This window comes from Chionomys nivalis, chromosome 1 (genome assembly GCF_950005125.1).
Source record: "Chionomys nivalis chromosome 1, mChiNiv1.1, whole genome shotgun sequence".
Classification (NCBI taxonomy): domain Eukaryota; kingdom Metazoa; phylum Chordata; class Mammalia; order Rodentia; family Cricetidae; genus Chionomys; species Chionomys nivalis.
Genome location: NC_080086.1, coordinates 7662220 through 7675760, shown reverse-complemented (window position 1 = coordinate 7675760; position 13541 = coordinate 7662220). Strand labels below are relative to the sequence as shown.

Sequence of the window (13541 nt, the reverse complement as noted above, 5' to 3'; positions counted from 1 at the left end):
CTGTCCTTCACAGGATCAGGTTCAGGGGTGCACAAGCATCCATGTAGGCAAAACCATGCATGACTAAAATGTTTAATATTAAAATTACAAACAAAGTCAGTAAATACTCGGCAGTCCTGGGAGGGTCCACCTGTCCATCTTCTTAATAGCAGAGGACTTTGGAGAATTACGGACAGCAATCCACTACAACTCCATCTTAATTAATGGAAATGAGCAATTCCCTCTACACGTATGTTCCATTATCCTCTTCTCCAAATATAATGATGCAGATGTACACGCTGCAGAATCCTTTATCATTTTATCAATGCTTTATCAAAAGTCTTTTTATCAATACTCTACACCCCCCTGGACCCTACACTCAGCCGATTCACTTCTTTTACTGTCTTGGGAGACTGGTTTCAGCCCTTGACTGGTGGGAAGCTTCTCCTGGAAACACCAAAATTCCCAGGAAAGGCTTAAGTCCACTAATGCCTTGACAGATAAGAACATATCCCTGTGGCCAGGGATGTGGTTCAGTTGATGGAATACCCGCCTAGCACACATGACGCCATGGCTTTAATCCCCATCACTGGATAAACTGGGTATGGCTGTCTATGCCTGTAATCCCAGAATTTAGGAGGCAGAGGCAGGAGGATCAGGAGCTCAGAGGCATCTTTGGCTATGGACTGAGTTGGAAGCCAGCCTAGATCACATGAGACCCTGTCTAAAAACAAAATAAAACAAATAGTGATAAATAATATAAAAATAATGATAATAATATCATTGACTTCCTTGGAGAAATCATTGCAAAGCACTTTTAAATCTATAACTGTGTTTTGACACTGTATCTGAAAATACTGCTAAAATTTAAATAAGACCAGAGTAACCCATTCCATCTTATAAATTATGAAACCAAGTTGGACGTAGTTGATATAAATTATGTAGAATCAAAAATGATATCAGAAAAAGGCCAAGGGTGGACCTGGATATTTATGCTGTATCACCCATAAGGTTCTGCAATGCCGGCATTCAACCAAAAACAGCAGGATAAACTGCCCAAGTTACTTGGTGGTAATGGAGGAATCATCTAGATTCTTCAAAAAAGTTAAATGCAGAAAATGTCTGACTCCTTCCGGTGACCTGGATTTCTCTTTTATAAATATTGAAGCAATAAAGTTGCTCTTGTTTCTCTTCAAAATGGGTGACTGGGTCACACAAAGCCAGAGAGAGACACTGTAGAGTGCAGGACCCATAGTCTCTAATTCGACACTTCGGTTTTTCTCCTGAACGGTGGCAAATAAAAGGCCCCAGCTGTTCCAAGGTAAGGAAAGTGAAACTCTTTAAAATAGTTTCAAGGTCACTAATAGGGGAGAACTCACCTACTGGAGATCACTTCTCTAAATGAAATACGTAAACAATACGATGCTAGAAGGATTTTACACGCACACACGTGTACAGTTTCATGTGTGCATGTGTACACATGTGGAGGTCAGACGAAGACATCCCAAGTCTTTTTAAATCACTCTCTACTGTTGTCTTTGAAAGATCTCTCCCTGAACCTGAAGCTTACCCATTAGGTTAGACTGGTTACGCCGGCACACTCCAGGGCTTCTCGTGCTTCCCTGGTGCTGGGATTATAGGCACAACTGCCATGCCCAACTTTTACACGGTTCTGGGGACTGAACTCAGGTCTACATGCTTTTATGGCAAACACTTTACCATCGTCCTAGCCCCCTATAAAACCTCTGAAGTTGTACTGGCTAAGTTTCATATTCCAGCTTTTTACGCACCAGCTCTGGAAACCAGAATTGGCAAGTGATACCTCTCACTCTTAGTTCCATTCATGAAGTGGAAAGAATAACAACAATGTACAGACGTGTTTAAAGGACAGGCTAAGACATGCGACTTAAGCAAGGCACACAGTATGGGCTGGCAAAGGCAGCGTGTTGTGCTGGAGTTCAAATCATTAGATGTAAGTCTCTCTGCAGCTAGACAGGTGGATATGACTTAGTCCCAACCAATGACACAAGAACATTAGTGTGCCAGGACTTCTCTTCCATCTCCTTCTTCCTGCTGGAATCCTGGAACCAAGTTAGGGTTAAGGTTAGGGTGGGTTAGGGTTAGTATTATGGTGGGTTAGGGTTAGTATTATGGTGGGTTAGGGTTTAGGTATCTCTTTGGCCATCAGCTGATATGACTCAGCAAAAGAATCCTGAAATACTGATGGTACACAGTAGCCAGGACCCACCCCTGAACGACTTACCATCTACTTTCCTGTTACTTGAGATCAGCAAGCACCTATTAGGTTATCAAGCCAGCCTGGCAACAAATGAGATGCACACCTGGCAATGCTCTGTGCCCAATAAACTCAGTCCCCTTTGTCTTTACGGCTGAAAGAACATGTATTTGAAAAGTGACTAAGTAATACCACTATTTATATCAGCATACAAATTTCACTAGGAGGAAAAAGAAATTGCTACGAGACACAGGAATATCCAGGAGCTGAGAAAATTACATTTAGCACAAGTCTATGAAGAGGGGAAATGTATACTGTCATTTCACAAGGTCAATTTCAGGAACTATTCTGAAATGTCCTTCTGGGTTTCCCAGAGGCCAAAGACACAGCCTGACCAGTCTCGGGAGAGCACAATGGGAGTTGGGGTCCAACTGAGGAGCTGGTATGGGTGGAATGTGTTCACTCTCCGCACATGGCTTTGCAGATCACTCTGAGGAAACTGGTCTAGTTCGTGACCCACACCCTGTGGCTATCCTCCGTCAGAAGAGAGGGAGCTAGCTACAATTTTTATTGCACCAAGGGGGATATTTTTCTGATTGTATGAGAGCAAATGTGATTTTTAACATTCTTGTTCCTTTCTTGCCCAAAGAAATGTATGTGTCTCCTAAGGGATGTATTTAAGTCAAAATAGATTTTATTTTATTGTAATTCCTGCAATTGTTGGACCATGGAGGCTGAGAAAGGACAGCCCTGAGGTTGGGAAAATAGCTTGAATACTATAGCATTAGGTCCTGGGTTCAATTCCCAAAACCACAGAATTTGGAAGTTGGATAGTAGATCCCTAACTAACAAGGAAAGTGGTAATCCAACCTAGGGTAGGGGCTAGCTTGTGGGTGCGGAGTGGTACTTGTGTGGGTGCATGGATATACATGTGCTTGGAAGCCAGAGGACAGCCTCAGGTGTCACCCACCTGTGGCTTAAGACAAGGTCCCTCACTAGAACCTGGGTAGACCGATGGCTCACTGAGCCCTAGTGATCCACTTGTCTCTGCGTCCCCAGCACTGGAATTAGAAGTTAAGCCACTAGAACCCCGGCCCGCGCGACAGAAGCGTCGGACCCCAGGCCTGTGCGGACGGAAGCAGTGGATGGGGGATAGTCCAGGCATGAAATAGTGAAGCCCACACTGAGAGCAGTTCGCCCCACTACAATTAAATCAAGTAGATAGATAGATATATGATAGATAGATAGATAGATAGATAGATAGATAGATAGATAGATGATAGATAGATATATGATAGATAGATAGATAGATAGATGATAGATAGATAGATAGATAGATAGATAGATAGATAGATAGATAGATAGATAGATAGATGATAGATAGATATAGATAGATATATGATAGATAGATAGATAGATGATAGATAGATAGATAGATAGATAGATAGATAGATAGATAGATAGATGATAGATGATAGATAGATATAGATAGATATATGATAGATAGATAGATAGATAGATAGATAGATAGATAGATGATAGATAGATATATGATAGATAGATATATGATAGATAGATATATGATAGATAGATAGATAGATAGATAGATAGATAGATAGATAGATAGATGATAGATAGATAGATGATAGATAGATAGATAGATAGATAGATGATAGATGATAGATAGATATAGATAGATATATGATAGATAGATAGATAGATAGATAGATAGATAGATAGATAGATAGATAGATGATAGATAGATAGATGATAGATAGATATATGATAGATAGATATATGATAGATAGATAGATAGATAGATAGATGATAGATAGATGATAGATAGATATATGATAGATAGATATATGATAGATAGATAGATGATAGATAGATAGATAGATAGATAGATAGATAGATAGATAGATAGATAGATGATAGATAGATGATAGAAAAGAGTTAAAGACAGCATTTCCATGGTAGGGAGTCTGTGGTATACCTGAGCCAATGCAGTAGGCAGGAAACAAAGCAGCAGGCATTCCTACACCAGTGGCTTCCTCCTCCTGTTTCTGTTCCACCTGGAGTTCCACCACACTGGGTGGCACCACACATATTCAGGACGGGCCTACCGAATGAGTTGTCTGAGTGTGCTGCCACAGACACACCCAGAAGTGTGCTTTCCTCATCTAGGTGTCTCTTAACCCAAACTGGAGAGTTTAATGATCCAAGCATCTCAGATGACAGGAATCGCTTAGCCTCACTCGCATCTTTGAGAGATTTGAAGCAGAATCCAAGAAGCCTTATTAAAAGTTCCAGCAAAAAAAATAAATCAATAAAATAAAATCAGCCTTTGTGTCTAAGCATGTTCAACAGTTGTTTCACCAAAATACATTCACGGAGCCATTCGGACACAGCTACATGAGCTCTTGATCCCCTAAAGCTCAGCCTAAGTGGGACTGGACAGGGCATCCTGGTGAATGAGCAGATGGAAATGGGTATCAGTATAATGTGGGAAGCATCGCTCTACTACAAAGAAGAAAGCTCATCCCTCGAAAGCGCACACCAGAGTCCTGGAACCAGGAGAGAACTCCAAGGAAACAGCAATGTGCGCATATGCAATTATATGGAGAACTATTATGCCTATGTCAGAATTTAATACAGCTGATAATGAGGCTACAGGAAATTGTGGAAGGTCTGTGTAAGAATTGGCAGACTGTGATAACAGAGCTTTGGTGTAACATCCCCAAGACACAGTAATCTCCAGAGTCCTTGTCTACGGATGCAGCCCTAAAGAGGACCTGGTAAAACTCCCCAACAAACACAGCACCTTTCTCTTCGATTGCATTTTGGCAGCAACAATAAAATGATGATTAAAAGTGGCACAGGAATAACAAAGGTAAGAATTGTGGCTAACGCATGTGCAGTGTTGGGGATGTGACAGTCGAATGGGTGACCTGGGAATACCAGGGAACGGCTTTACTGGAATTCAGTCTGATGCTACATCTTGATTATTGAGTTGATGGGACTGAGAAGCAGTGGGGATTCATGATGCACCCCTGTGTTGGCTGTTTCCAGAGAAGATTAGATGGTGGGGGCTGTGGCCTAATAAATGCTTTAACCCAGGGATAGATTCAAATTTCGAGTAGATTATTGGAAGGCTCTGGAATGATTGAAGGCGGTCTCAGATGGAAGAAGCAGATTACGTAAGGGGTTTCTTGTCTCTGGGGGCAACAGCTTGTCCTGACCACTTTCTGCTCTGACTCCACTGTGCTTCCTGTGTGCCATGAGACATGAGCAGCTCAGGCACACCCTGAATGGAGCCTCTGAATATGAACTAGCCTGATGACAGTGAGGGAAAGGGCTGGCCAGTTTTTCTTTCTGCTTCCCAGGAGCAACACAAACGAAGGACACCACCTGGCTGGCAACTTAGTCTGCTGGTAACAGACCAGAAACATGGGAAAGGGGCATCCACAGGAAGCTACTGTCCTCCAGAGTGCTCATCATTCCGGAATCTCACAGGAAAATACACATGCATCCTTAAAAAAAAAATCTACTCATTGTGCGTTTTGCACAATTAAGCACACATAGTGATGTAATGACCTCTGGTCCCTACATAAACCACAGTTTACCTTTATTATTGTGGGATGGTGACGGGCACAGAGAAAAGGAAATGCTTCCTTCCGTCCTGGTCCTGAGACTGTCAGATATGGCGCCAGGCTCGTTTGTCTCTCTTTAATCATCTCTTTCCCTCCCATCTATTTCCTACCAGGAAGGTAAAGGTCACTCGCTATCTGGAAACCCTCCACTACCAAAGCCTTTTTTCGATTGATTTTAGCTTTTTTTTTCCTTAGCTGTTAAGGACAATTGTTTCTTTTCTTGTCTTCATTTAGCTCATCAGTATCTGTTCGTTGTTGTTTTGTTTGTCTTAAAACCATGTCTTGCCGTGTAACTCAGGCTGGCCTGGAACTCACCCTGCACCTTAGACTGAGTCTCCTCCTCCATGCCATGGGCAGTGTGGCATCAGATTCTGTCTGTTCACAGAGTAAAAGCTTAGACAAATTCAGATCAAATGTGCCCCGTGTGCTGTAGCCCTCCATGTGATCCGTGGACTGGGACTGCAGGTGTGTGCCACCGTGCCTGGGTAGCGCAAGTTTCACAGAGGATCTTATGCATCAGCTCGCATTGGATACCACTCTTTCCTTACCACCTTGATGAATCTTTGGAGTGAAAGGCTGCCTCTCTCCTATGTCTAGGAAACAGATGCTTCAGATGGAAATTAATCTTTGCATTGCTTGTACCTGAATGAGACCTGAAGGAAGGGAAGTCCTGAACCCCATCTTCTGGCCACCGTTTCTTCTGGGGGTGACAAAAGGCAATCATTCTAGAATGTTCTGGTCTTGGAGCACTGATATCAAGTCTGGAACCCAACTCCAGGGCAATATCTTGGCTGACGCTTCACCTCTTCTTCTAGTGTCGGAAGCTCTGATCCCCTGACAAATTATCTTTTCACCCCAAATGCCCAGAGTGATCTGTATACATTGTCCTGACTGACACTCCTGGTCTCATGAGTCACAGAGCTATCAGTATTGGCAATCAGGGGTTACAGTGCACACCGGCGTGCTTGAGATAACTTGGTCTCCACTGCCACTCTGAATAGACAGGACCCACACTCCTCTCTCCATCACACAGAGAAGAAAGCTGAGTCTCAGAGGAGACAGGGGAGCTACCCAAGGCATTTAGTTGTCATTTAGATGGACAAAATTCAAATCTACACCTTCCTTCGCTATTAGGAAGTCTCCAGGGCCAAAAACAATGGGATGCAAGAACATATGAACATTGGGACAGAATTAAAGCCTGATTTACTAGCATGTGTATGTGTGTGCGTATGTATGTGTGTATGTGCATATGTGTATGTGTGCATAGTATGCTGTACATTTATGTGGAGCGTGCACGTGAGTGCATGGGTGTGCACTCCCATGAGCACATATGTGGAGGTCAGGGGACCTTGGGAGTTTTCTTCTATCATTTTCTGCCTGCTTGTCTTGAGGTAGGGTTTCTCTTTGAAGCAGAAGCTCAATGATTTAGCTAGGCTGTCTGGCCTGTGACTCCTGGGATCCACCTGTCTCCAGTGCCACTATGGATGCTGGAGTGCAGGTACAGCAGACAGGCACAGCTTTTATCCAGACAATGGCAATTTGAACTCGTGTCCCCATGCTTAGAGTGCAAATGCTCTTTATCACCGAGTCATCTACGCAGCCAATACTTCCTTATTTTTATTTATTTAATGTACATGAGTGTTTGCCAGCGGGCATGTATTGTGCTACATGCATGCCTGATGCGCCAGGAGGTCAGAAGAGGAGTCGGATCCACTGGAGTCACGGATGTTGTGAGCTGCCATGCAAGCATAAGCCCAGGTCCCCTCCAAGAGCAACAAGTGCTCCCCATCTCTGCAGCCCCCTATTTCCTAGTTGTTGGTTTCCATACTTTAAACAGCAGACCTTCCAAAACCATTCAGTTTTTTAACACACCGAAGGGTGATCCAATAAATACAGGACGTTTCTTTTTTGTTGTTGATTTATTAATTTTTGGTTAGCATAACAAAGTCATAGGCTTCGCTGTGGCACTTTCATACACTTAGTTCATTATACTTGGTTCTAATTTGTACCCCAGCCTGCTCCATCTTCCCTCCTTCCCTCTCTCTGGTCCTCTCCATCTCTCAAACATTTCTTCCTTCTGTGTTCATGTCACATGTATTCCTCATCCTCTTCTTTTTCCCCTTTCCCTCTTCCTTTAGTCCTTCCTTCCTCTCATACTCTCACTTCTACTTTCATGTCCTACACACACACACACACATACACACACACATACATACATATGTACACATACAAATATACACACCTACATGTACATATACACACATGTGTGCACACACAAACACACATAATATGTACACATAAAAATAAACACGCACGCCTACATGCACATATACACACATACGTGCACACACAAACACACATACATATGTACACGCAAATACACATATATATGTATACACAAAAACACACACATATGTACACATGCGTACATACACACATACATGCATGTTTTGATTCTGCATGAGAGAAAACATGTGATATAGACTTTTTGAGTCTGTTTTATTTCAATTAACGTAAAGATTTCCAGTTCTATTCATTTTCTTATAAATGTCCTGATTTCATTTTTTTTAGAATTGCATAATTTTTCTTTGTGTCTATGTACCACATCCTCTTTATCTCTTCCTCTGCTAGGGGACATCTAGGTTGACTCTGTGTCGTGGTCAGCACGGACAGAGGTGCAGGTATCTCTGTGGAAAGCTGACTTAGGACCCTCAGGTATATTCCCAGCAGTGCAGGCTCGCCTTGTAAAGCCTGTGACTCTAGATTCCATGTGACAAACTGATAAGACCGTCTTCTCTGCGAATGAGCTTGTGATCTGTTCATCACAGAACCACTCAGAAACCGAGTCCTGCTGTCTAAGTCTGAACATGAGTCCTCTACACGCAACCATCTGGCCAAACTAAAGTCACCCAGAAGACCTGGGAAGACCAAAATTAATTTCTCAGATTCTCCCTGTTTCACCAAAGACCTCCCCCCAACCAACACTAAGGGTTCTTTAAAACAAAAAACTGTCTTTTTCAAACTAGTTAGTGAAAATCATCTCACTGCAACGTTCAGAAAAGCAAGCAGGGAAACGCCAAGTAAGCAAAGACTGCTTTCGACCATTTCAAAAGTGGTCAGACTGAATTCTTTCTCTCAGTACCCACCACTCCTCCACTTCAGAGCAAGAATGTAGCCGAAGCGTTAGCACTCAAGAGTTCGGAGAAGATGTATGGTCCCCACTCCCCAGTGGCAGCATCAAGCCTAAGTAAACATTCTTATCTCAAATCCTCATGGTTCTCCCACAGCCAGCCTCAGCACACTAGAATCCCAGCACTCCCTGACCACTGTTTGCCCCAGTTTCTTATGTCCAAAATCTAAATGGCAGGGAAAACTGCAGCTCTATGAAGTCCTTTCTCTTAAGGTCTTACTTCCACCCGTGCATCAAAGCAGAAAACATAAAACGATGTGAGAAAAAATGTGCACAATTAAGATGAGAAAAGAGAAGATGAAGAGCAGCAGGCCCAGGGGGTCAGCAGACCCCTGTAAAGCCTTCCTTTAGGGAGAAGGGTCAGGAGCTGCACCACAATGCAATGGGTTCCACTCACCTGGGGGAAGAGGGAATAGGTGGAGTTGTCAATGGTGAACGAGTATAGAAACTCCCCATCATACCACAGGCTCTTCCCCATGGGGGAGTTCATCTTCGTCATAGCAAAGAGATGGGCTGGATCGCAACAGTCTTCCATTTGCTTCCTAGGAGAGAGAGAGAACAGAACAGCAGGTTAAGCGAGCAGCCGACTCCTGCACTTGCCATCCCCACAGGAACGTGCAGCCTCAGCCCAGTGCCAAATCACTCCACAGTGTCTCCACAGTGATCATGCTATGATTAACTCACACTGCCAGTCACTGAACGGCATGACTGTAATATTTTACTTACAAAATGTTTCAGAAAAATATGCCAGCTCCCAGGTGTGGCTGAAATATATCTAGAGGCAAAAATATGCATGATCCTTGGAGATGCACTGGCTGGTCCAGCCATCCAGATCCTGGAAAGACTATAGAGATCCCATAAAGAACTGGCTCTGGAGGATGGTGGGCTATCTAGTGGCAGTAGAAACATACCTGTGTCTCGTTTCCAGCTATCAGGTAGTTAAGAAGAGTGCAGAGGGTTGCTCTGAATGAGAAACAGGTTAGATCAAAGAGGGTCCATGCCCCCAAACTGAGGACAGGATCACAGGGAACTCTGTAGCAGGCCCTCTGGATAGAAGCAGGTACTAAATGAATGGTGTTGTCTCAGAAGATAGTGAGATAACCTGCCTTCTGACTGTTGGGAACTGACTTGGTTGAACACTGTGATGTTTGCCACAACCTCACTTTTCCCGCTCTGTGCTTGAAATACTGGCCTCTTGTGGGATTGCCTGGCCCCAGCAATCCGCCTTATAGATGATCCCTTGTTGGCTCTTCAGTACTGGACATGTCACTGCTCTATGGGGTTGATAAACCACTGAGCTTTAATGAGTAAAGGAGCCAGCATTTAGGAAGATAAATTGCAGGTATGGCATACCTTGATTGTCAACATGATGGCACAGAGCAACACCCAAGAAATTACTGAAGCACATTTTTGTGTATATCTATGAGTTTCCAGAGAAGAATAACTAAAATCTGGGTGATCCTATTATAGATAGATTTTTTTTCCCCACCTTGACCCACAGCCATTCAGTCCCAAATAAACACACAGAGGCTTATATTAATTACAAACTGTTTGGCCTATTGCACAGGCTTATTACTAACTAGCTCTTACAACTTAAATTAACCCCTAATTCTTATCTATGTTTAGTCACATGGCTTGGTACCTATCCTCAGTAAGGCATTCTTCCCAGAATTCTCCTAGTCTGGTTGCCCCACCTATACTTCCTGCCTGGCTACTGGCCAATCAGCATTTTATTAAACCAATATGAGTGACAAATCTGTACAGTAATGGGGGAGAGTCTTCTGTTTTGTGTTAATTTCATTGGTTAAATAAAGAGACTGCCTTGGCCCTTTAATAGGACAGAAAACTAGGTAGGCGGAGTAAACAGAACAGAATGCTGGGAGAAAGAAGCTGAGTCAGGCAGTCGCCATGATTCTCCCATTCCAGACAGACACAAGTTAAGATCTTTCCTGGTAAGCCAGCTTGTGGTGCTACACAGAATATTAGAAATGGGTTAGATCAATATGTAAGAGCTAGCCAATAAGAGGCTGGAGCTAATGGGCCAGGCAGTGTTCAAAAGAATACAGTTTCTGTGTAATTATTTCGGGGCATAAGCTAGCCGTGAGGGAGCTGGGTGGTGGGAACGCAGCCCACTGCAGCTTTTACTACAGTACAGTATACAAGAACATTATCCCACAGCCTCCTATTCCATAAACAAGGAGTCTGAGTGGAATGAAATAGTTCTGTCTGGCTTCCATGAGGGGAATTGTTCAGCGCCATCGTGACTCCTTGCTGTACAGTGGTTTTTTCCATGCTGAAGACAAGAAGGGGAAGGCTCGAGGGGTAAACAAAGGTCACGTGTCTGGGAAAACAAACACTTGGAATATTCTGGAGGGCCCCTCCTCAGCAGTATTAAAAAGGAGTTAACAACTGCTGGAATAGGAGACCTTCTCCTTGCTGACCTGACCTCGAAGGCAACATGACCAGCTGCCTCGTGTTCCCATCACATACCCTCCTCAGCAGGACCCATGAGCCAAAAATAAGCCTTCCCTTTTTTAAGTTGCTCCTGTGACAATTTTAACACAGCAATGATAGAAATCGAAACAACATGATGCCATATCTGAGCTGGGTCACTTGCTAACCCCTGACTGGAGGGTTGGGGTGGGAAGTACCCTTTGAGCTTTTTAAAAAATGTGTAGAGCCAGGCAGTGGTGGCGCACGCCTTTAATGCCAGCACCCAGGAGGCAGAGGCAGGTGGATCTCTGTGAGTTCTAGAACAGCCTGGTCTACAAAGTGAGTTCTAGCACAGCTAGAGCTAAACAGTAAAACCCTGTCTTGAAAAACAAAAATGTGTAGAAAATGTTCAGATAAAGCAGCACAAAACCCCTAATGCCTGTTTGAATGTTGTCTCCAAAATTTATGTCAAAATTTATTTGCTAGTGTAATCAGATTGGCAGAGAGAAGAGTGACATCGAGAAGAGCCACACTTCCTCTACTGGGTTGTTCCTGGTCAACAAGTGTGGTCTTGCTCTGTTTACTACCCAGCTTCCAGTGCCTCACATCCACCCAGTGTTGCTGATGAACACTTTCATAGGTCACACAGAATGAGCACCTGTACACCTGCTCCAGCTTTGGGTCAAAGGTCAATACATCTGAATACAAACTTTAACCTTTCCTTACTAGGAGGTCATGACAGGAGCCTGCTGTGTAACCATTTCCTCTGAAACCAAAACATCCCATCCTGCATGGATGCTCCTCCAAAAGGAAGGTGAGCAACTCAGAGCAATCCCAGGACGTCCCTGAAACAGACCAGATTCACCAGGGCCCTGACTCCCAGAGTGAGCAGTGAAGCTGCCGAGAGTCACTGTGAGACAAGCTGAGCTGCCTGGAAGAAGCAGAAACTGTCCTGGCTGCCTGAGGTTTCTATCAACTACATCACTTGGAAAAGACACTCTCCAGCCTGGTAAGCTACATGCAGACAGTGTCTCGGGTTTCCAGCTCTTGTAAACTGTCACCCAGGCTGGGGTGGCCTCTGGTGGTGCAGCTGTCTTGGAGTCATTTCTGCTCCTGTGTGTAACCCTCACCCACACTCCTTTAAGCAACCCTAATAAAGCTCATGATCCACTAGGCTGGACTTTGGTGGTATCTGTATGTTGATCTATCATGGACTTCCTAGCTGGGGTGAGCTGTGTCTCCCCGGGAAAGGTTCTGTCATATGCCAGGGCCCCATTTCTTATGCTGCCTCTCTTATCCCCAAGATTAAGCCTCACTAGGATAATATTGCTAGTGGCTCCTTGACTTCTCCCTCGTATTGAACCAAAGAGCCCGAGTCAGAGTGGGTGCCGCGGAAGACTGATAGCAGGCCCCGAGGACCAGCCTAGGTCATGGGGTCTATGCTTGGGTGATCAAGGCCACTGTCACAGGAGGGAGTTCAGATCACTTGGTTTGGGTTTTTCTGCTGCCCCACATGCTTTCCGCTGCCATATCATGGCACAGCAAGAAGGCCCACGCTAGAGGCTGCCTTGGCACTGGGCTTCCAACTTAAGGGACTGACATTCTTTTTTCTTCCAGAAGAGAATTTCCTAAAAGTTCCCTGTGGTGTGACATTGTGCTATCCTAGTAGAATGTGAACTATGATATCGGGTACTGCCACTATTATTTCATGGCCCAGCCTTGCTGATGACATGATTGTAGGCCGTGGGATTGTAGGCCTGGCAGCATACTCAGCCCATGGGCCTGTAAGCTCATTACACTCTGCTCGGTGTTCCCTCCTGCTCTTGGATCTTGGCTGGGCTCCCCTTCACACTGGTTTCAATGTGGAAAGGACAAAGGAGGGGGCTAAGGACAAAAGCCTTTGTTCTGTCAAAGGATTATAGGGTCAGGCTTTGCTGTTACACCAACATTTATTTACCATAGGAACCTCCCTTTCCCTTCTCATCTACCTTCATCATCATCATCATCATCATCATCATTGAGACAGGGTCTTGGTATGTTGACCAGGCGA

The 13541-nt window shown here is 44.1% G+C and overlaps 1 protein-coding gene across 1 annotated transcript in view; it reads right to left on the bottom strand.

The window, feature by feature from the left end:
* St8sia1 (ST8 alpha-N-acetyl-neuraminide alpha-2,8-sialyltransferase 1) overlaps window positions 1–13541 on the bottom strand; it is a 152711-nt gene that overhangs the window by 83976 nt on the left and 55194 nt on the right. Inside the window, exon 2 of the mRNA XM_057787739.1 lies at window positions 9456–9600. Within this exon, the coding sequence (XP_057643722.1) occupies window positions 9456–9600 (145 nt within the window). The remainder of the gene's footprint in view (window positions 1–9455; window positions 9601–13541) is intronic.